The sequence below is a fragment of the Struthio camelus genome, chromosome 7 (assembly GCF_040807025.1).
Source record: "Struthio camelus isolate bStrCam1 chromosome 7, bStrCam1.hap1, whole genome shotgun sequence".
Lineage (NCBI taxonomy): Eukaryota > Metazoa > Chordata > Aves > Struthioniformes > Struthionidae > Struthio > Struthio camelus.
In genome coordinates this window covers 19,492,285-19,514,223 of record NC_090948.1, presented here as the reverse complement: position 1 = coordinate 19,514,223, position 21,939 = coordinate 19,492,285, and the positions used below count along the sequence as shown (strand labels likewise).

Here is a 21,939-nt window from a genome sequence, read left to right as displayed (position 1 = left end):
TAGAAAAGCATTTAGGTTTCCATAGTAACTACATTTACCTATTTACCCTGTATCCAAAATTGTACAGTATGTCTGCACCTCCTTATCCGCTCCACTTGAGGTAGCAGAGTACAGCTAGGGTCAGGGCTTCAGCTACCCGCGCACCAACAGTTTAATGTGACAGCCTTAGGGCTCCACTATATCAACGTTACGCTTCTGAAAATCGAGGGTGCATGTGAAGTCAGTCTGGGACAGATGTCTAATTTTGATTTTGATCATATCAGGGAGTCTTTCTTGCCAGATTTCTGAGACGAATCTGGATGTGTTTCAGCCTGGTAGCACATCCGCTATAAACAGTTCAGGTTACACCCCCTCTACCTTTGTAGAGCTAGCAATTATATAATCATATGCCCACATTTCTAGAAAGCCTGTGAACCTGTAAAAATCTGACACAAAAACGAATTTAATATTTAAACATGCAAAAATATTCTCATCTTCTGTATACCTCCTCACTCTATTTAATTCTGAAATAACTGCTTAAAATGTTTGATTGAATTCAAATCTTCCCTACTTTTGTATATTTTCAAAGAACATGAAAAAACAAACAGGGTCAAATCCAGGCCCTGTCCAGATAAAACTCCCGCTGAAGTGACTAAACTTCCACAGAAGGCAACGGCAGTTTTACATGAAAAAGGACTGCAGGACCTGTCCCACCGAAATTAAGGGCCTGACCTGAGAGGTTCTGAGGTTGCAGTCGGGGAGAGTTGCAAACGGGCAGCGTTTGACTGGGATCAGGCCCTAGGACTGCAGAAAAGAAACTGGAATAGTTGTTGCAATGCTCAGATCCCTACTGTCATATTAATTAAAGTATAATAAAGATAACATATGTTCTGTCACAGAAAGCTTCAGAACGTAACCATTCAAAGTAGCACTGACAACAAATATCCTTGCAAAACACTAAGTAAGTACATACAGTTTGAAAAAATTAAACATGCACTATCATTCAAATTACTCAAAACTCTTGTATTTTGTCATCGAATGAATCTTCTCTTGCTATTTCTTTTAAAATTAATGCTGACACCCTTTCTATAGTATTCATGGACACATTTACATTTCACAACAAAAAAAATTATATAAATATTTCTCACAGAAGCTGCAGAGATGGTGTGAGCAAAAAACTCCCTTCTGGGATTTTAGTAAAAGCAGATCTCACAAAGGATCTGGAAAGAAGAAAAAAACAACCTTATGTTAATGTAGACTCATATACTCATGGCTATAATACCGATTTGGGCATCACAGAGAAATTTATTTACATAAGTACTGCAAAGAAAAAAGAAAAAAGGAAAATGTTACAGGTTTCATGTAGTATAGAAAAAGGTATAAAATGGTATGTGTGCACACACACAGACAGACAGACAGATGAAAGAGATGTAAAAATCAGGATTCAAGGATGCAGCACAATTTTAACACATTAGCTGATGACTGTGAATGCTGGAGGTACTCCCTGCAGCAAGCATCTTTCAGAATGCACTGAAAACACCACACATCCGAGTTCATTTTAAATCATAAATTAAATAACCAAATGCTTACAGCCCTTACAGTGAGATAACATCAGGCGGAACGCTGCGAGGAATAGATCTGGCATTTTCACATAAAGCATTATCTTTGGTACAAGTACACCAGGCAGGACATTTTGGCTTCACTGGTTTCTTCCCTTCAGTCAGCAAAAGCACAGATAAAAGGCATAAGAAATAAGCAATTCTTCTAAAGGGTCTGCTGGCATTTCCCATTCTTTTGATCTGCTCTCGTTCCAGCCAGTTGAAAGAATATCCCAAAACATGAACAGGGGTTCTTTATTCAGCCATTGGATGTCTTTCTATAAGTCCAGGTCAATATTTGTCTCTGCTTTCCCAACCCTTTTCTTTCTCTTTCACTCTGTTTTTGTAGACAGAAACCTGCAGCTGATCTGTATGTTTCCACTCACTCAGGCAACGTACTGCTCAGAGCAGAGACCTGCGAGGTGCTGTAAGATGGGGAAAATCCAACCGGCTGAAGGGAGAAGAAAAAAAAAAAAAAAAAAAGACTTGCATCACCACAAAAACACTGAGCACAACACAGCATTAGATTGCAAAGTGATGTAACTGAGAAACACACTGCTTTCTGTTTTCACAGGGAGGCCCTTTCCCTGTTACCAAAAATAGTACAGCATTATGTTTTGCTGGTGGGTGGGTGAGTGGGTGTGGGGTGGAGTATACGTGCGTGTGTGGGGAGAAATCAGTCATCGTTTACTGGATCCCTACAACCTCACAAACCTCTGAGAATGGTGCTTTACAGATTGCGAGCAGCAGAAGAACTAAAGCCAGCATCTCCTGGAAAATGAATCAAGGGGAACCATCAAAAGCATTGCTGCACAAGCTGTTAGATTAGTTTTTATCCGTAGCCCTTATTGCACATATTTGTGCCGCTGAAAAACAAGCTGCCACACATGGAAAACATTATAACGTATGAGAGAATGCCTACAACTGTCATGCCTAAACAAAATATTTTGTCATGCAAAATAGCCCTCAAACTACATTTCTGAGGGAAAAAACCTACTCTTATTTAGTGCATGTTTTCTGAGCTTGTTAAATAAAGTGGATCAAGCACAATTCAGAACGGATAATATTAATTAAAAATTCAAGTTCAAAAATTGATTTGCTTGGAGACTGGTCTGATCATTTTACATGAAAGAAAATGTTATTTAAACACTAGCTATAGTACAGCTACAGTTAAGAGCAGACCTTATGTGAAAAACGACACGATATGGACAAACCTTGATGGCAATAAAACACGTACAATACTGCCTGGAGGCTGCAATTGGGACTGGTACGAGGTGCAGCACAAACACTCTGTAAAACACAGTCCTCACCCTGAAGACTTTACAGTAAACTGTATTAAATATTTTATAGGGACTTACAAAAGATAAGCAGCACCTAAGTGTTATAACATAAAGAACGGTAAGGCAAAAGTAATGAATGCCAAATAGTTAGAAATCCATATAGGAGGTTTTTTTTTTTTTCTGATATAAGATTCCTATTAGAAGAGTTTTGCAAACTGTAATAGGTCTTAACACTTCCTCAGTGCGACTGAAGGCATTATACAATCACAAGATTGTATTAGGGTCAACCCGGTGGTACAGAGAGTTTAACACAGTTTGTGTCTTGCTTCATCAAAAACGGTGCCAACAAGGCCCTAGCACATACCCAGATACGCGTGCCCAGCAGGGACTTCGGCTGCTATGGGTAGAAGATGGCAAAGAGGGACAGCAGCCTGCAAAGCTGCAAGAAATGTAGTATACGGACACGAGGGAGGCCCCCGCTGAGAGCGGATCCTCACCTGGGCTGTGGCGCTGATCCCTCTCGCTGGGGCTGAGAGGCGGCTCTGGACCCACTAAGCTCACACCAAATGGTGGGAACTGCTTTCTCCAAGGCGCTCAGGATGCCTGGAAAGGTGCCCAAAGTTTTTAGAGGCAGAGGCCACCTCTGAAGCCCCTGCTGGGAGAGGACCCCTGCGCCGGTGCATCCGCACTGTCCCCTCCCCGCACCCCTGCCTGGGGAGGAAACGGCAGCTCTCGCTTTCTCAGTGCTCTCTCTCTCTCGGTGTGGGCTTGGGGTTTTTGTTTTTTTTTTTAAAGCTCTTTCTTTATTAATTCAAGTGCAGACCCACATTTTTGCTCATGATAAAATCTTCCGTGTCAGCCGTCTCTCCGGAAGCGGGATTCACTTCGGCCAGGGGTGACAAAAAGCTGCCGTAATTCTGAGCCCTTCCACCCTCCAGAAGAAAATGGCACAGGACTACAGTCACCAACGCACCGAAATCACTACGAGGCAAACGGTGCCACTTTCCCATGGGCATAGAGGTTACTCCTTGCTGTGGAAATGATGTAACGGTAGTACTGAGAGGGCAGCTGGGTTTTGGTACTTGCCTAAGTAGGGTGCGCTACCTTTCCGCCTCGGGAACTGATCCCTCCGGGACGTTGGGTGGCACAAACTTCTGCTGAGGTGAGAACGGCAAACTCTCTAACTTTTCGCTGAAAGAGAAAAGGCCTGTTGTTGTTTGTTTGCTGGCAAAGCTACCCATTGCCATGGCAATATTTTGCCATTGATGGTGAAACCCCATGTCTCATTTTTTAAGCTCATTCACTGAAATCCACCATCAATTACCTAGGCGTTTCTTTTCAGTTTATACTCCAGCAACACTGTGCGCCTCCTGAAAACTTTGCAGCGTAGCAGTTTTTCAGCAACAAAAGCACGTTCTGCAGCAGAGCAGTAGCCGGATTCTAATTTTCTCCGTGCAGAAAACTGCCTTAAAGTTAGTTTTCTATTCCAAACTACCAGCCAAAACAACTGGGTTTTTTTCCCCCAAAACTGCAAGTATTATGAATATTGACAACAGTTCAGTGCAAAGAGAAGCATAAATTACATTTTCCAGGCTCCTTTTGCGCCCAGCTCAGTAGCTCAGTTCTTGCCACAAAACAGTTTAAAAACGAATTGCTTCGTGGATTTTCAGCGGCGTACGCGCTCTCCAGGCGTTGCAACATTTGGCTTCCCCTTTACCTATGCCATCGCTGCTTGTCTTCTGGCTCAACAGAACAGGCAGTTGCCTGCTGTGCCCACACCGGAGCGCCGGCTTCCAGGGCCTCGCCGGCTTGTTTTTCGCTTGTGTTTCAGGTTCTGAGAAAGCACAACGGGAGTCAAAATTCAATTCCCTTTTTTCAGGGAGCTTTGAAGGACAGACGGAGGCGTCGGTTTGTTGAATTAGACAGGCTTCTCATTATTTGACGACTTAATTGAAAAACCTTCACCTAGCTGTGCAATGGAGGTGCTCGCTGGCAGACATGTTTCAGTAGGGGCAGTGATAAGCTTGTACTGTGCTTCGTTTCAGTAGGGGCAGTGATAAGCTTGTACTGTGCTTCGGGCTCTCATTATTAGCTCTAATTTGACTTTGGTAAGATATTAATTAGCTAAGGCCAGCAGATCCTTTTTGGTAGAATTAGTTATATCAGCACAGACATTATGTGCATTTATTTTCAAGCAAATCGTCCTTAAAACTAACTCAGTTTTCTCAGCTGTGACTGCTAAGTCTGAATTACACTGTGTTCATTTTGTGCTCTGCTCTACTATCACTACTGCTAGGTGGCTACTGTAGCCTGGCAACACGGAGAACTGCAGTCATCTCTGTTCTCTACAACCTCTTAAGGCTTCACTGCTAACTCCTACCAGTAGGTTTTCCCATAGCATTTGCTGTGCGCTTTCCTTTACTTGCAAATTTGGCAGAGATGTCCACCAGCTACTTGCTTTCTTCTCCTCCTTTATTTTAGCTGCTTTCTTTTAGCAAAATCAGGTCTGAGAAGAAGCCCTCAAAAACAAAAAAACATGGAAGGAGGCCAGTCTACTCCTTGGAGACATGAACCTGCTTGTCACACTGCTTTTCCTTTTTAAAGCTCTTCTGGTGTGGGGAATCTTTTTAATTTTTGCCCTCTTCTTTAACAGCTGAGCATTATTCAGCACTGCACTAAGCAGAGCAGATTCTATTTCCTAAACTTTCTTAATATGCTGTGATATTTCTCCTTTTTAATTTTGACTAGAGATAAGTAAGTAACTCTCAGTGAATAATTATTTCCCACATATTCTCTCTGCATGATAGGAATCAAACAGCTTATTTCGTCAAAGGTACCCAAACTGTTTGATGACCACCTCTGATAACAATAAACCACCTAATAACAGGTTCGGTGCAGGTATGTGACACTCAAAGTTAAAGCTGCTTTAGTTAGTTGTCATTAGTAGTAGCATTCACCACCTAGTATTACTTGTGTTCTCTGACCAGACTTAGCACAACTTTTGCAGCTTGGTTTCTAATGCAAACTTATGCATTTATTATTATTATTTACTAAAAATATATTTTTAGCAAATATTTTTGAACATGTGGTTAAAATATGAATACTGCTGTAAGCAAACCTCTTTGCTAAAACATTTGAGGAAAGTAAACCCAAAAAGCCAGGACACAGATCCAAAAATTATTTTAAAAAATATTTAATACATTTTTGAGGGATTAATTCTGCTCCACTGACTATATTTGCATATTCACATTAGCCCAATATGTTTTCATTACCAACATATGGCAAAGTTTTAATAAGCTTCCTGTGGTTTCATGCTGACTACATTTCCCTTTGCACATACATATACTACTACCGTCGTCATTTATTTCATCCTGCTTTTGGAAAATTCTGCTGTCTTCTCTGCGTTCAGTAGGAGCTGCCTGCACATATGTGGCCTAATCCAAAATCCACTGAGGCTGATGGCTAGACTTTAGTAAAATGTAATGGGCTTTGTGTTAGGCCTGTATTTTACCACATAGATGCACAATAGTCAAAATCACACAGTCAAAATTCAGGAGTCTCCTAACAAACGGAATATTGTCACTGATACATTACCACTGCATTTGGAGCACAAGGATTCTGAGATCAGAGACTCCCACAAATGTCTCATGACCCTGAGTTTTCACTCTCAAAGTGCCACCCTTTTAACAAACTCTGCAGCAAATGGCAAGTGTAAAGCGGCTGAGACGAAGGCTGCACTTTCAGTAAACAAAACTAAGTCTTGAATTCTAAATAGTTCTGAAAAGACTACGCTTCCTGGTGGATCTGGCACCACCATCCATTGCCAGGAAGAGGCCTTCTGCAGGTTAAACACAATAAAGCTTGAAATGCCTTTACAACAGCTCATAGAACAGAATAGGTTGAGAATTATTACAGAGATGCCTAGAACTTTTTATTTGGACAGGTCTTCTAACCTACTTTGCCTTGTCCTGTCCACAGAGTTCTGTATTACAGGCATCCTTCTTTATTATGCCACGAGAGTTTCATTAAATGCAGAACAATCAGGCCAATCTCTGTGTCAAAAGGCTGAGAAAACTGCTACTGTAATTGCTGCCAACTTTAAAGGAAAGAAAAACTCTGAGGGTGGCCTCCTCTCCCTTGCATAAAGTAGCCAGTTCACAGTTCACCATGGAGTTACATCAGTATACAACTAATGCTAAAGAGAATCAGGTCTTAGCCGTCATGGCCCAAATTATAAGGTGATGCAGAATACAGATAAGTGTACAGGATTTCTACCCCTGTGATTTCTTAAAAGCTCACAGCGTCATTCAGGTTGGAAGGGACCAGGGAGGCCACGTAGTCCAACCTCCTGGGTAAAAGAGAGCGGCAAAGGCTAAGAAGCTAGATACAAAGTATCCAAAATGTATTGTCTTTTGACACCATATGATTTTTAAACCAATGCCACAAATTTTAAAGGATATAATCCACCATCTGTGAATAGCTGATATTGACAATACTGCTAGTGTTATGTATGTTTAAATATTCTGCTGGATGATTGTTCATGCTGGTCTGACCGTCTTCCAGGCCAGGCCACAGCCTGCTATACATTGCCATAGCAATAGCTTTGTTTTATGTAAGTAAAGAAAAAGAACAGAACATACTATCAAACAGAAAAATCCAGTAACCATCCTTCAGGTCAGACATGATCTCAATTACTCCTGGATTAGCCCTTCAGTATGAGAAAGACCCCACAAATCCCCTTGATCCTGTTATGTTTTCCTCCCTCCACTTCCAGTTTCGGTTGAGGTTTTCTGTTCTTGAGCCTCAGTATGTAGCTGGATTCCTATATAAATCCTAGAGCTGGGATTCCTCAACTTTTCCCTAGCTCATGACTTCCATTTCCCAGCACAGTGTGACCAGTTGCTTTCTCAGGTTTTTAGAAGGCTCATAAGCTCTGTGACAAAGGCTAACTACCTTTCCCCAGACCTAAACAAATGATTCCGACCCCACTTCTATTGTCTGTGTTTTGCCTTAAAAATGCTGACAATGGAGATAGGGGGAAAAATGAAAATAGCAAACAGCAAACACACAAGCTCAAGAGCAAAACAAGAGCACCATTCAAGGATGTATGAAGCCGCGTTACTTCATGGTGTCTGGCAATGGTCTCATGACTTTCAAAGAAAATGTTTTTCAAGTCTATTCAGGAAAGGCAAATAAAAATGACACGGTGATATTGGGAGTGCTGTCCTGTGTTACACTTTTGTTAATGGGAACGCTCCTCTTTTGCTCACTCTTCCACGGCCTCCTGGTTCTGCTTCTGTTTCACAGATCACTATTGCTGATCCTGTGTCTAATGCTAATCTCTAAACTGGATCAGTGAAATGGTAAAAGAACAACAACAAAAAAAAAAACCCTCAAACAAATCCAAATCCTTCCAAAACAAAACAGGAATTGATAAGAGCCAGAATGAGCAACTGGGGACAGGAGAGGGCAAGGACTTTGGCTTTGCTGTCAAAGAAAATGTATAGGGAGCCACACGCTTGAGGAGCGCTTTCATGTCACACCTAATCAGCTCCAAGTACAAGCTATCACCGAAATGAGCAGTTCCATTTCCTACCTCTTGCTTATATTCCAATCAAGTAATTTCTTAGTGGCACTGTGAGCTGGCTGCGTCTTCCTAATGTGATGCAATACTAATATTTTTGTAAGCAGGTTAGTGTCCTGCTTACAGATCAGCAAGCTGAATTGGGTCACCTTGCAGTGACACGATCACCAGACCTGATGGACAAGGAAGAGGGATTTTGGACCACCCCTTTTGGCAGCAACCTGAAAAAGATTCAGTGTCATGAGGAACTGCACCTTCAAAGCTAATCTCACAGTTAGCTCATGCAGAAAGCATCAGCCAAGGGGCTGCAGGCTCTTGCTACTTCCCTTGCACAAACACTGCAGCTCACCTCCCCAGTCTGGGGAACAAGCTCCGGGAGCTAAACTGGCAGAAAACTCCTTGAACCACAATTACTGGGAACAGTTTTTTGAAGGGTGAACTGGCTCCAGTTGGTGTCCAGTGGTGATGTTCGGGAGGGAGAGATGGAAAACCCAGCTGGGCCGGAGGGGAAGAAAGGGAAAGCTTTCCCTTTGGAAAGTAGTTAGCTATGCGAGCGGAGTAGCTCCAACCTGGTCAACTAGACTCTGAGTCACTGGTTGCAACCTCAGGACAAAGGTGCACTCCCACCTCAGTCGTCCTACCATAAGAGGCACCTTTAAATCCAGGATGAAATAGCTAGCCAGTAACTGCCAGTGTCACAGTTTGATACTTGAAAAAAGGCCAGATCTGCTAGGAAGTTTGATAAGCTCCTAGAAACCGCATCCAATCTGGCATGACTCTGGACAATGTATTGGTTTTCCAATGAAACAAGAAGCACTATTAACTTACTCAGGCTGGAATTCCACAGTGTCTCCTCTATAGATTATTTTTCATCTACAACTGTTCCCAGGCTTAGGGTGGAAATAAGTGATGGGGTACTGGAGCTACTAGACTGGTGTTGACTGCTGAGAGGTGTCTGCAGAACTGTGCCTCATTTTTGCAAACATAAAATTCCCTGTACAATAGCATCATGCATGGAAAATGTTCACAAACATTTAAATGAACCATACCACAGAACTGGTGACACCTATTACAGTCAAGACCAAGTGGGACTAAATACGAACTTCATAAAATGCTTTAGTATTTGGATAGTCTTGTTTAAGTTATCCTCTAGCTAGAGGTCAATCAAGAGGTTTATACTAACAGACACTTGGTAATTATAACCTTCACTCTGCCAGCCCTTCTGCTAACTATTCGTGAATTTAGTAGTTGTTTATAGGAGGTATCTTCCATGCCTCCAGTGAAAATACAGAGTAATAGAAAATGCAGTCCAATAAGAACCTCGTATCTCAAACAAGAAGTCCCAAATTCTCTAGCATGATCAAACGCTCTCCACAGACTCAGAGCAAGCTAGAGCTGCCATTGTAGCTAAATGTCATTTAATTGGCATCAAGAAAAGTCTATAATACATTTCTTCATGGAAAAATGTTTGAGCCCCTCCAGTCTGCCAAGATGCTAATTAAAAACAGATGGCATGTTATAAAATCCTTTCCTTGACCTGTGCTATTTTACCTTGACCTTCTGTATTTTTTTCATGTCATTGGGTCCCTGCAACATTATTCCAGCCTTTATACACTTGTATTTAATCTTCTGTATCATTTTGCAGACAAAGTAACTTAAATATTATTTATTTAAATGTAAACAGGAAAAATATTTGTTACATGACAGAGATAACAGGCTTCTGAGGAGAGAACCTTCAGTCATTAAAAACAAAAGGTTTCTGACTAAGTCCTGAATAATTCACAGTGAAAGAAATCTTAGCCCCACTGAATTCACTCAAATAGTTCAAGTAAAAGCCTTGTTGGAGTGCCACTGACATAATAAATTACACACTGACAAGGATGTGGCTCATCAAACACATATTATTGTTTCATGATTGCTAATCAGAATGCTTTAGAAAACTGGAATTTGGACCAGGGCTGAAAGATTTTAAGGGGTCGTCGCTGACAGCTCCACAAATGTATTTTATTGCAGTTTTTATTGTTCTCGGCACTTTAAGAAATTTGGAGAAATGGCTTATTTCCTTAAAAGTTAATCCCTTTTACCCCTAGCAAAGATTAGATTTGCCAGACACCCCACCCTGCCCAAGGGGTGGACACACTCTCACTGTACAAAGCCCAACACAGATTCTCCGTAAAACACGATACAGCATCGAGACGAAGTCCACTGTCCCTCTTCCTTACAAAACCACTCCCTGTAGAGGAGACTTCAGAGAGCTGAAGAAGTCTATCACATCTCTCCTAGCTTATGTGCCAACATGCTATTTACTCACTTTAGGAAAGGATTTGCTCCTTTGGCTGTCTGGCTCTCTCCCTCTGCAGTGGGGGGCCAAAACCAACAGAACATCCTATCTAAGCACTGGCTATAATGTTGAATGCAGTTTTCAGCTCTGTAGCAGCAGAGGGATACATGTTTTAGTTATGATTGCTCAGAAGCTAGAGGATTTTCCTATCTTGAGTATGATAATATTTAAGACTTCCAGATTTTGGACTTACACTACTTCCTATGTATTGCTTTCCTAAGACAATAATTCAAATTCCATACAGAGGACTTTTTTTTTTGCTATTACACATCCATAAGTTTCCACTGTTGCTGCCCTTGTGATTTAGGCAAAGACTCATTAAACTGGAGAGCCTAATTCCCAGTCTCAATATAATACATCAGTAAGAAGTAATAAGCTCTTTTATGAAGCAATACAGCTCCCCAGCTAAACCAATGGCACATACTCCTGATTAAACAAAGGCATATGTGGCTTTTTCCTAAGCATTTTTTGAAGCAAAGGGATGAACATATGAAAGAAAGAAGGACGAAAAAAACAGAAGTGGGAATTCACAGAAACAGCAGTAGAAACATCACAGAGCGCCTGGACAGGCATTGGAAGTGAGGTCCTGAGAAAAGCCGCTACAGGGAACTTATTGGAGCTGCAAATAGTCTCCTGCTATTTGACTTGCTCTTCAGTCAGGGAAACGAGCACTATACATTCTTTGTAAATAAAGACTGGATCAAAGATACCTGACTGCATTAACAATTTATCTTCCTAAACAGAACGATTTGAAAGACAGATAACTGCTCAAGACAGAAGTAGTAATAATGCTCACTGTATGTTTCTGCTTCCCCTTCAGGGAGGCAGACCTCCCTTTTTATATATATATAGCTTATATATATTTTTAGAAAGAGAGAGAGATGTTATGTATATAGCCTCCATTCACAGGCTAGCACCACAACCACTTATTCATTCCTCTCATGCTTTACCTGCTGTTTTTCAAGGCTGCCCTGATGCTAAAAATAACTTCACATAGTGCAGGAAGGTTGCTATAGATTCAGAACGGGTGATGTTAGGAAGACAGCTAAATCCCTCTTTGTGGAGGACAGGGATCCAGACGGATGTGACTCAGGGGCAGCTGTAGTATTATGTGCCACCTGGGCTGTGGTGCCCTTTCTGAAGGATGCTCAGGCTCCAAGGCTGGGGTATTTATGTTGCTCTAAGACTGCACTGAACTGCAGACCTGAAATAAAAATTACGGATGTGGCCCTAAGTTTCAACCTTTTGTACCACAATACCTTCATACGTTAGTAGCCCACTAGCTTCTTTTTAGCTGTGAAAACAGTTTAACATTTTATTCTAAGGGCATATTTTTCTGGAGGCATTGATGGCTCAAAGCAGGAGAATATGAAAATGCTTCCGACAGTTGTTCTTGCCATATAGCTGAAAGGATAATTCATTGCGTGTTCGATTACCTACAAGACAGCAATGGAACTACATCTATAAATTGCATTACAATCAGTGGGTTTGGACTTCTGGCCGTGTGTCCTCTGACAATGCTGACAAAGCTAATGGTAATTTTGGAAGTTACCTCCTCATCTACAAAGTAATGGATAATGTGAATGAATATCTGCTTACATATAACTTTCCAACTCATATACTGCCTAAAACAGCAAAGCGTGCTACAGATAAGTATCATTTGATTTTTAAGGTTATCAAACCTAAGTTTTCAAAATTTGTCTGCCAAAAAGGTTCTGGAATTACAGGAAAGATTTTATTTTGTCAGCCTTAAGCATATGAAAAATTTGAAGACTGTCTTTAAAACATAGTTATTTTTACACTGTGTAGTTAGAAGCATCTTAAAATATTTGCCAGCTTTTAGAAATTACTTTTGTGCATTAGGAGAATATCACAGGTTGCATCCTTTCAGGACCATGAAGATTAAATTAATGGAGATAAGAGTGTCTGAATAAGACTTCCTTCCAAGTAAGGACAATCTGATCTTGAATATCATGGGACAATACATGAGTTGAAGGGTAAGTTGCGACAAAGAATGGATGGCAAAATATAGGTCATTAAAGTAACTGCTACTAGAAACACGACAAAACAGAAAAACTGAAAGGACTTTCATTCCACAGTACACATTAGTTCCCAAATATCAGGTTCATTTCTGTATACTGACTATCTTAAACTTACTCAGTTACTTTAACTTTCTCCAAAATTAGCTGATTTTAGAAAATTACAATGAAAAGTGGAAGCTTAATAGAAAATTGTTTGTATGAAGATTATGTAAGGAGAAATTCATTTCTCCTTCATCCTGGAGCATGCATGCTTCAGGAGTCCCGTATTAGGAACTGATTTAATATTTTCTCTCCAGATCCAAATTCTCCTAGCTTTTAAAACCTGTGGATGTATTATGCCCACACCAGAGTTAAATGAGGTGGCCAAAGAGTATTTTCCTTTTGTAAACAGACTCATATTATAGAAATGTGCTGAATACCGAGTCTGTTAAGGCTGAGGTTCAAAAAAGTTAATTGCACATGGAAAGAGTAGCATGGATTGACTAAAACAAGATTATTAAAATGTATTAAAACTGATGGTAATACAACTTTAAATAATACGCTGCAACTTTTAAGAACTGTGTATCTGAGGACAGTGTCATGTAGATTTGAGAGAAAATTCCATTATATGCTAAAGGAAATGGTGTTTCACTTAAATCCCACTTAAAGGCCTGACCCTATCCTTCATGTGATTATCTTCTATTTCCACTCAAGAGAGGCAGTCTTCTAGATATATAACTTAACATTTTAATATACTGCTTGCAAATTGAATGTGGTTTCAGCAAGTAGCAGAATCTCCCCGAAGGTACAAGCCTGAATATTTCTTTTTACTTACTAGACACTTTCCTCAGCAATTTTGTGAGTCTATAATTTTTACTCTTAGAGTCGTGGATCTTGTGCAATTCTCTATTCCTGCCTATAAGGAATGCAATTTGATTTTTTCAGTTAAGTTAGACTAATTATTCCTGTTTAGCATAGCTATCCTTCCCTTTCCACTTAGGTGCCACAGAATGAATAGTATCCTAGAAATACTTTCAATAGAAAGGTAGACAATATCCCAGTATTTTATGTCTGAGTGATTTTTGTCACTAAAGAACACAAAACTGTATTTAATTTGAAATACAATCCCTATTATTTCCGAAATCTGGCAATCAGTAGTACACTCTTACTCACGTAAGATCAGTTCTAGCCTAACGGCTACCAGTATTATTAAATGAGGTCTCACAGCAGTACTGTGTAAGTGTGTTTGTAAAAAAGTGAAAAAAGGAATGTTTACTGATTCATTCCACTTCCCCGCACTGAGCAGCCTCTTCATGTCCCCGAGTCCTTCAGTTTCCAGTGGATGGTCAGCTACTGATAACTTCAACCCAGGTACTACCAGCCTAAACACACTGCTACTATACTACCTTACTGTTTAAATTTTTAGTATTTTTTTTACTATTACTTTTGCAAGCAATCAGAGTGAAGCCATAAGGTGGAATAATGGCTGATTCTGTGGTCATTATGCCTGATTATACTCATTATGCCTTATTATACCTTTCTTTCAAAAAACATACCTGTGTGATTCCAAGCACTTGACTATCCCACAGTATATTGCACATGATCTCTGCTACAAAATATTTTAATAATTTCTTAACTTTAAGACAACCAGTGGAAAACGCTACGATGAACGTGCCTGACTAGCTGCATGATACAGGCTGCAGAACTGGCCTCGATTCCTGGAGTAAGACCTCAACTTTTGGTTAAGCTGAAAGCATAGGGGTTTTCTGGAACAAATGTACATGCAGGAATGAGACCTTATTCCTCTATAATGCTCTGTCTTAGACTGCAGACTCTGAGGCACCATACCTTTTCCAGTTTTCCTTTAGCACTAGGTGCACTAATAGTGCTTAAGAAATAAATGGCATATATATTGACTTGCTACTGCTGAGAACATACTCACTACTGAGTCACTGGTCACTCACCTTTTTATATATAGAGAAGTCTTTAGATTCCATACATTCAACAGTAAATGATTTCTGCCTTCCCTCAGTTTTCATTGTAAGCGAATCATTAATAAATACATACACAGCAGACATTACACACAAAATTGCATAGGTACCAAGAGACAAGGGAATGGATATATTTTTTACTATGATTTAAACTTGCAGTGGGCCGTAACATACTTGTTTTACTTTCACAAAACAAACCTAGCAGGATACAATATAATTTAAAGAGAACAAATACTACAGTTGTAATCCTTGTTTTTTCATATATTCCCACCTCACCACGTTTTCCTTGCTTCTCTGCTCATTATGTTTTTTCATTTTTCCCCTATTACATAACAGCTCTGATATCTACCTGGAAAAGCAGATTTCCTCTTCTCTTGGATTTATGTATGTGAATGCCATCAGCCATTTCCACCGTAACAGATCTAGACATAAAACTAGGATTAAGCATTCTTTGCTTTCTTAGGAAAATTTTCATACTTTGTAGATTTTAAGCATAATGCACTTCTAAAATCTCCTCAAATGAAAACTGGAACACTCTGGAGAGGCCACTTTCTGTATTCCACTGCTTTCAATGCAGACCGATAAAACAAAGAAAAAGTATTTTGTGCACATCAGTAATTACTTTTTAATTAAATTCTTGATAGCTTAAAACCATTACACTTGTTTATGCATGCCTTCATGCGCGTGTAATCTTTCAGTGGGTTTTGTTCCAAGCGCAGCTGCCAGATTGCAAGCTCTGGAGACTAAAGTCACCTGCCACACAACAAATGTGGCAGAGGCCATGGCAATTAAAGGACAACAGACAGGACTCTACACCATTTACCTTTAGAAGATTTATTTGGTAGAATTCTTTACTTTTTTGCCAAAAAATACTGTGGAGATAATATGGTAGGTTACTTCCAATAATTATTTTTGATGAAAGACTGCTTTATTATTTCCGTAGCTGAATTAATTAGTCCTTATAGGGTCATATTGGCACTATTTAGCATATAAATATTAACAAGGGCTTGTGGCCTAGTTTATTTTAATGATTTTTCTTGGTTCTGGAAAGTTCACAGAAATGTTAGGATCAAGGTTATTGCTAGGAGTGCCACTGCATTCAAGTGCCACTGAATGAATGAATGAAACAATCTGGTTTTCAAGATATTATAACATTCTTACCTAACTCTCTATTCACAGTCAAGACAACACAATTAAATGTTAGGAATCAAGACGGTCATGTTTCTTCATATGTATGTGATTCATTAGCATATTAACAGGGTAAGTGATGCTACCGTCAAAAAAGATGCTGAGCATGTTTTCAACTAATACAGTCCAAGAAAATGAAGATTAAGGTTGCTATTCTGCCAGCAATAACAACAAATACAACAAACAAAATTTGTGAATTGTGCTTGAAGTTGAGAAGTCTTAGCTGCATGAAAGTAAATGGAGCTAATAGATTAAATCAGTTTAGGCCGTATTTTTTAAGAATGGGGCCTGAACTGGAACTCTCTTTATCAAACTGACCAGCTAAGAATGACAGTGCAGGTTCCTCATATTTTGCTTCTTGAAGATTTTCAGATCAACTGACAATTTCAGCTCAATTTTTAATAATTGGTCCCAAGTACAAGCTTATTCTGGAATTTGAAACGTATACAATCCTCCTCTTACGCTTCGCATCACTGTTCACAAAAGTAGTCCCCAAACTGTGGTCTGTAACACCAAAGGAAAGCGCTCTGTAGCTGGCCAATGGAACCACTGCCTTCCGACAGAAGTCTGAAAGTGCATTAGCCCATAAGTAATTGTGAAGGCTTGCAGTGATTTTTCACCCTGAAAGTACGGGAGTACATTGGAATAATGAAGGTCTGTGGGTCAAATTCTACTTCACGTAGCCTTCTAAAATTCCATCATCTTGCAGCTCTGCCTTCAGTTACACAGAACTGGGGCCAGATTTTCACACGAACCAAGTTTTCCAGATTGTTTATCATCTTGGAAGGATTAGTTTTCTAAAAATCTGTCCCTACCTGGTGTATTTGACAATGATCTCCAATGGTGTTACCCAGGAATAACTGAGAGGAAAATTGGAATTTAGGAAATTCAATACTCTTGTAATAGGATTAGATGTCATGTTATTATCACTATTTTATCCTACTAACAAATAAAAAGTAATAAAAATTATTGTGGTCACTTATGCAAGGATAGGATGTGGGATTCTGCGACAAGGGACAAAACCTACAAACAATCAGATGCCACTTTTTTCAAAGGCACTTTTCTAGCAATAGTTACATACTGGCATGGTTAAACGCAACTCCAAAATAGCATAAAATAGCACAGCTGTTCTTGAAATAATGGACACAGCGGGGATTTGTCTAGGATATTTTTTGTAACACACTATACAGGAAAAAATTACAAATCCAGGAGTGCTTTTATTGAGTAAATTACTTTATCAGCCAAACAAATAAGACTGCATTTGCCTTTTAGTACAGCAACATTGACATCTAGTGGCTAGTTGAACTCCAAGTTTGATATCCTTTACATGGCAAAGCATGGAACATCACGTTTCTTGAATTTGAGAGACAAAGTAAATATGCATTTCGATAGCCTGCTCTCTTTGCATAATCTCTAGACCATTAGAGAATTACACTACTCTTTAATAACCAGCTTGTGGGGGTTTATTCATGGGAAGGGGTGAGCACGAGCCATCACTTCTGCACACAGCCCCACTGATTTCCCTGACTCTCAGGAAGTCCGACACTTCTGAGTTACCCGGCTCACCTGAGGATTTACCTTGCTCAGGGCTTGTTGGCAGGCATGATTCATCCCTAAAGCTGTGCACAGGCACATCTCAAAGAACTACACTTACTAAGGATCATTTTACTGGCTTATGTGAACTTACATTTTTTTATTCTACTTGCTTTTCTACTATTTATTCGTGCACTTGAAACAGGGGGAGATGAAAAAAATCAGGAAAATGACAGACCACAGGAGACTGTTAGTCCTCTGAAGATTTGAAAATAGGTGATTTGGCAACCCACACATTAGACATGTAGGATACAGGAAGGTGCCAAAAATCAAATAATGTTAGAGTCTAGTTTCCTCATTTTTCAACAAAAAATGGCTTAATGGAGAAAGAGGAAAGATTAGACATGATAAATCTCAATTTTACTAAGGCTTCTGATGATGCCGTATTACTTGCTCATAATCACATTTGAATGTACTCATTTGAATGTACATGTACTCCGCAAACAGCTCTCGTAATGGCTATAGTTGGCATTGACCATCTCGCTCTCATTCTCCACACCAGTGGTAACGACCTCTCCTGGCCTGATCTGCTTCATTACAAATCAATGGGAATAACAAAGACCTAACTTTTTAACCAGCTAACCAAACTAATTTTAACCAAATAAATCAGAGGCTACTGAATTAAACAACTTTACCAGCAGATCTGAGGAGGAAATAATGTCCTGCAGGAAGGCTGAGGTAATTAGTCCTCATCAGTATTTAGCTGGGAAGAATAAACAGCTGTGTCTAGTGTATCTTAAAAAATATAAAGAGAAACTGAAGAGTCTGAAGGAGAGCAAGAAAAAGAGTTCTCAAAAATATAATGTATATGGAAAGATTGAAGTACTTTGATTCCTTTAGCCTCAAAAAGAGAAGACTTTGGGCATATGTCTTCCAATATTTAAAGATTTGTTATAAAAAGGATGATTGATCTGGTCTTCTGCATCAGCTTAGGGCATTAAGAAATGGTCTTAAGGAGCAATACAGACTTATCTTAGATATTAGGGAAAAAAACCTATATACCTAAAAGGGTAATAGATTAAGGCATTTATGCTGTGGAATCTCCTATACTGGAAGCTTTTAGGAACAGCTCAATAAGTATGTCAGGTATGGTCTTTTGAACTCTGCAACTCTATGATTTAATACCTTCTTTTGGTACATAAGCATTGATAAAAGTGCCCTTTATAAAAGTAAGGGGCATAAATTGAATAGTTTGCCTAAGTAATATATACCATTTCTCCTAAATGATAAGAAAGGTCGGACATCTGTCCTGAACACAGTTAAGGCCCATCACAGATTTTTAAAATGCACCCTTGTCTCTCCACCTCAAACGACAGGAGTCAATACGCATACAAAAATCGCTTGATGTCAGCACATTTGCCACCGATTTAATGAATTTGAATGACTAAGAAGCGGCAAATTCAATCAAATAAAACTGGCACCTTTTGTCTAGTTGCCTACTGAATCTATCGCAGTGGTCTGCGTAATACGGTTTGTGATTTCTACAGCAGACTGGAAGAAAAAAGACTGTGAAAATAAAGAGAGAAGCTGATGAACTCTTGGGAGTATTTCAGAATCATGGGCTTTACCTTGTGTTATCAACAGTAAGAATATCCCCGCTTTGCAGTAATTTCTATTTCTTCTTTCCACAACTTTCTCTGCAATTGCTATACTTAGTCATTAGAAAATGGGATGATTAAAGTTGTATAAAGAATGCGCCAATGATTTGAAAACTTAAGCAAAGAGAAAACATTTACTTCTTGAAGGTTTTAAAATTACGTCCGACTCAGGCCTTCTGGATGCACTGGCTCTTAAAGTTGGCCCATTTTTAGATTTAGGGCAGGAGTAAAGGGAAAACTACAATGACGGTAAGTCTCCTTTGTGGGCCATGAAATTTCAGGCTACTGTAATTTAATAACATAGTTTCACATTACTGCTAAGCTGATCTAATGGAGAGCTGCTGCTGAAAGAGGAACCCCGTTTCCCACCTTCCCTTCCCTCCTGTCCCATCCCTCCCTTCTTAACCTTCTTTGGCACCAGCACTGGTACTCATCAGATACAGCAGCAGGATAGTTGAAGGAGCTAGAACAGCAGAAAAATGAATGCTCCAGCTAGCCAGAAACGGTCAGATGAGTATTTGTGCCAACTAAAGAGAAGGCGCACCCTTTTCAGCAGCAGTGAACCCACAGATTGGCTTACCTGTAGTGGAAAAACGTACCCATAAGGTTTGGTTACACAGTCATTGCGATCCAACTCAAATCCATAGAGCCCCCACCTCCCCCAAAGGAGTGATGCTCACCCCCCCCTTCCTTTTTCCCCAACTTTTCAGCCATGTGAGACCCAGATGAGATAACTGCCCTTTCTCATGTCAGAGCATACTGATGCTAGATTAAACTATGGACATGTTCTCATAGGATCAAGTTGTAATTCATATACTAAGGGCTAAGGATAGGTCCAGTTTCAACTTCCAGTTTACTTAGGTGGCCATTTCTAATCCATGTAGACAGCTGTAGCATGTTCAGTAGCATACAGTAACCTTTACATAAAAAGCAGTCAGGCTTGGGATATTTTCAAGCAGCACAGGCAGACAATAGAAAAGCGTGACATAGCAAAATGAAGTTATCTAGCTATCATTCTTAGGAAAAAAGTTATTATAAAATAACTCAAGCATCTACAACAGCTGCTAAAGTTGGACTCACTGCTGAATTTTCCTCAGTCCTGGAAAGTTTATTTTTTCTAAATGCAGGCTTTTGTGGCCACAGCACAATGAGGAGAGATTCCAGAACTGTAAATCTTCTCTCTACCTTTTCCCACTTTCCTTCAAAGTGCATAATCAATGATATGTTGGCCCAGTTTCCAGAATCACATCAGGATTCATTCATACTAAAACAGTCTGCCATTTTCGTAAGAGAGGAATAACAAAAAGATGCCTGCTATTATGGCTTTGTGTGTATACATTATTTATTTTGAGATATTTAAATTATTAATTAGGATAATTCCATTTTTGCAACACAGAGCTTCCTTTAGAGGAAACGGGCCACATTCAGGGGGACTTCAACAGAACACTGTATACACTCAAATAAGGATACGGGAACTCAACTCCTGTCCACGGAAAGGAATTCGGCCATCACCCTTCAATCCCTTCAGAGTTATAAAAACAGAGCGAGGGACACAGTTACTAGGTCAGGAGAAAAAAATACTTTTGTTCTTAAAGCTAAAATCCAGTAGCCAAGAGAAGGCGGTAGACTGTCCGCTAAGGTGTGCGATAGCCTTACCACACAATAGCAACCAGCTACGACTTCGAATTTATCTTTAATAACAAAGACAGTAATAGCACTCCACTTCTGAACGTTTCCCGCATTAAGCGTGTCTTCGGTTTCGAACGCTGCAAATTCACTAAACGTTTAGAAACTCTGATACATTCCAGAAGAAAAATATGTATGATGGATTAGGCATTTTTGACCTCAGCAGTCAAAATGCCGGTTCAGGTATTGCGCGTCCTAGTATCTGAAGGGAAACGGCAGCGCCCCTTTGACAGGCGCCCGCGGTATCTGATGTCTGAGCGCGGAGGCCTGGATACGTCCCCCAGCTAACCCGCGAGCAGGCAGCGTAGAGAGCTCTTTTCCCTGCTGTGAGCCCCAGGCTCCCGAGCTATCCCCCAACGGCCGCTGCTCCGCGGACCGGACTGCCAGTCCTCCTTTCTTCCAAGGAAGGCGTAATTGAGGAGAGGGGAAACCACTACAACGCGTACAGGACCGGCCTAACAACCGACCGCACGAGAGCGGCGGCCAGGGCGGCAACGCGGCCGCGACGCCAGGTCGCTCGGCGGCGACGGGGGGCAGCGCGCAGACCGAGCGGCCGCGCTCCGCGCCGCCCCGCGCCCAGGGCACCTCCGGCGGCTGCTCCCCCCCCCCCCCGCCCCCGCGTCCCGCCCCCGCGGGCAGACACCCCGCCGCGGGGAGCGGCCTCCTCCGCGGCCCCCGACTCACCCCCACCTCCCCAGCCCCGGCCCTCCGCGAGGGGCGAGGAGGCGCCGTCTCCGGCGCGTCCCCCACCGCCGCCCGGCCCCGCCAGGGCCTCCCTCCCTGGCCATCCGCCCTGCGGCATCCTACCTTCCCTGAGGCGGAGACCGGCCGCAAGCGGGGCCTCACGCCGGGCCGCCGGGCAGGGAGACTCCCCGCGCCACCTGAGCATCGTGAAAGACTTTTCCCCTCCCCTCCCTTCCCTTCCCTTCCCCTCCTGGCGCGGCGCGACGCGGCGCGGCGCGGCCGCCTCGCCCTCCCCCGCCCGCTGCCGGGCTCCCCGCCGCGCTGCTCGGCTCCCCGCGCCCGGCAGGCGCCCGGCAGGCGCGGAAGGCAGCGCCCGGCGCGGCCCTGCTCCGCCTC

At 41.2% G+C, this 21,939-nt stretch overlaps 1 protein-coding gene across 6 annotated transcripts in view; it reads right to left on the bottom strand.

Moving 5' to 3' along the window:
- LGI1 (leucine rich glioma inactivated 1) overlaps positions 1–21,835 on the bottom strand; it is a 32,554-nt gene extending 10,719 nt beyond the window's left edge. For 2 of the 6 annotated variants that reach the window (XM_068950057.1, XM_068950059.1), the window contains exons 1-4: positions 21,667–21,835; positions 3,944–4,048; positions 1,579–2,028; positions 1,128–1,199 (exon numbers count right to left, since the gene is read on the bottom strand). In XM_068950057.1, the coding sequence (XP_068806158.1) occupies positions 1,128–1,199; positions 1,579–1,769 (263 nt within the window). In that variant the 5' untranslated portion in view covers positions 1,770–2,028; positions 3,944–4,048; positions 21,667–21,835. Of the gene's footprint in view, positions 1–1,127; positions 1,200–1,569; positions 2,029–3,354; positions 3,373–3,943; positions 4,049–21,666 lie in introns of those variants that run through there. The other 4 variants (XM_068950060.1, XM_068950058.1, XM_009677799.2 and 1 more) reach the window with 4 other exon arrangements.
- Between the last annotated feature and the right edge of the window lie 104 nt (positions 21,836–21,939).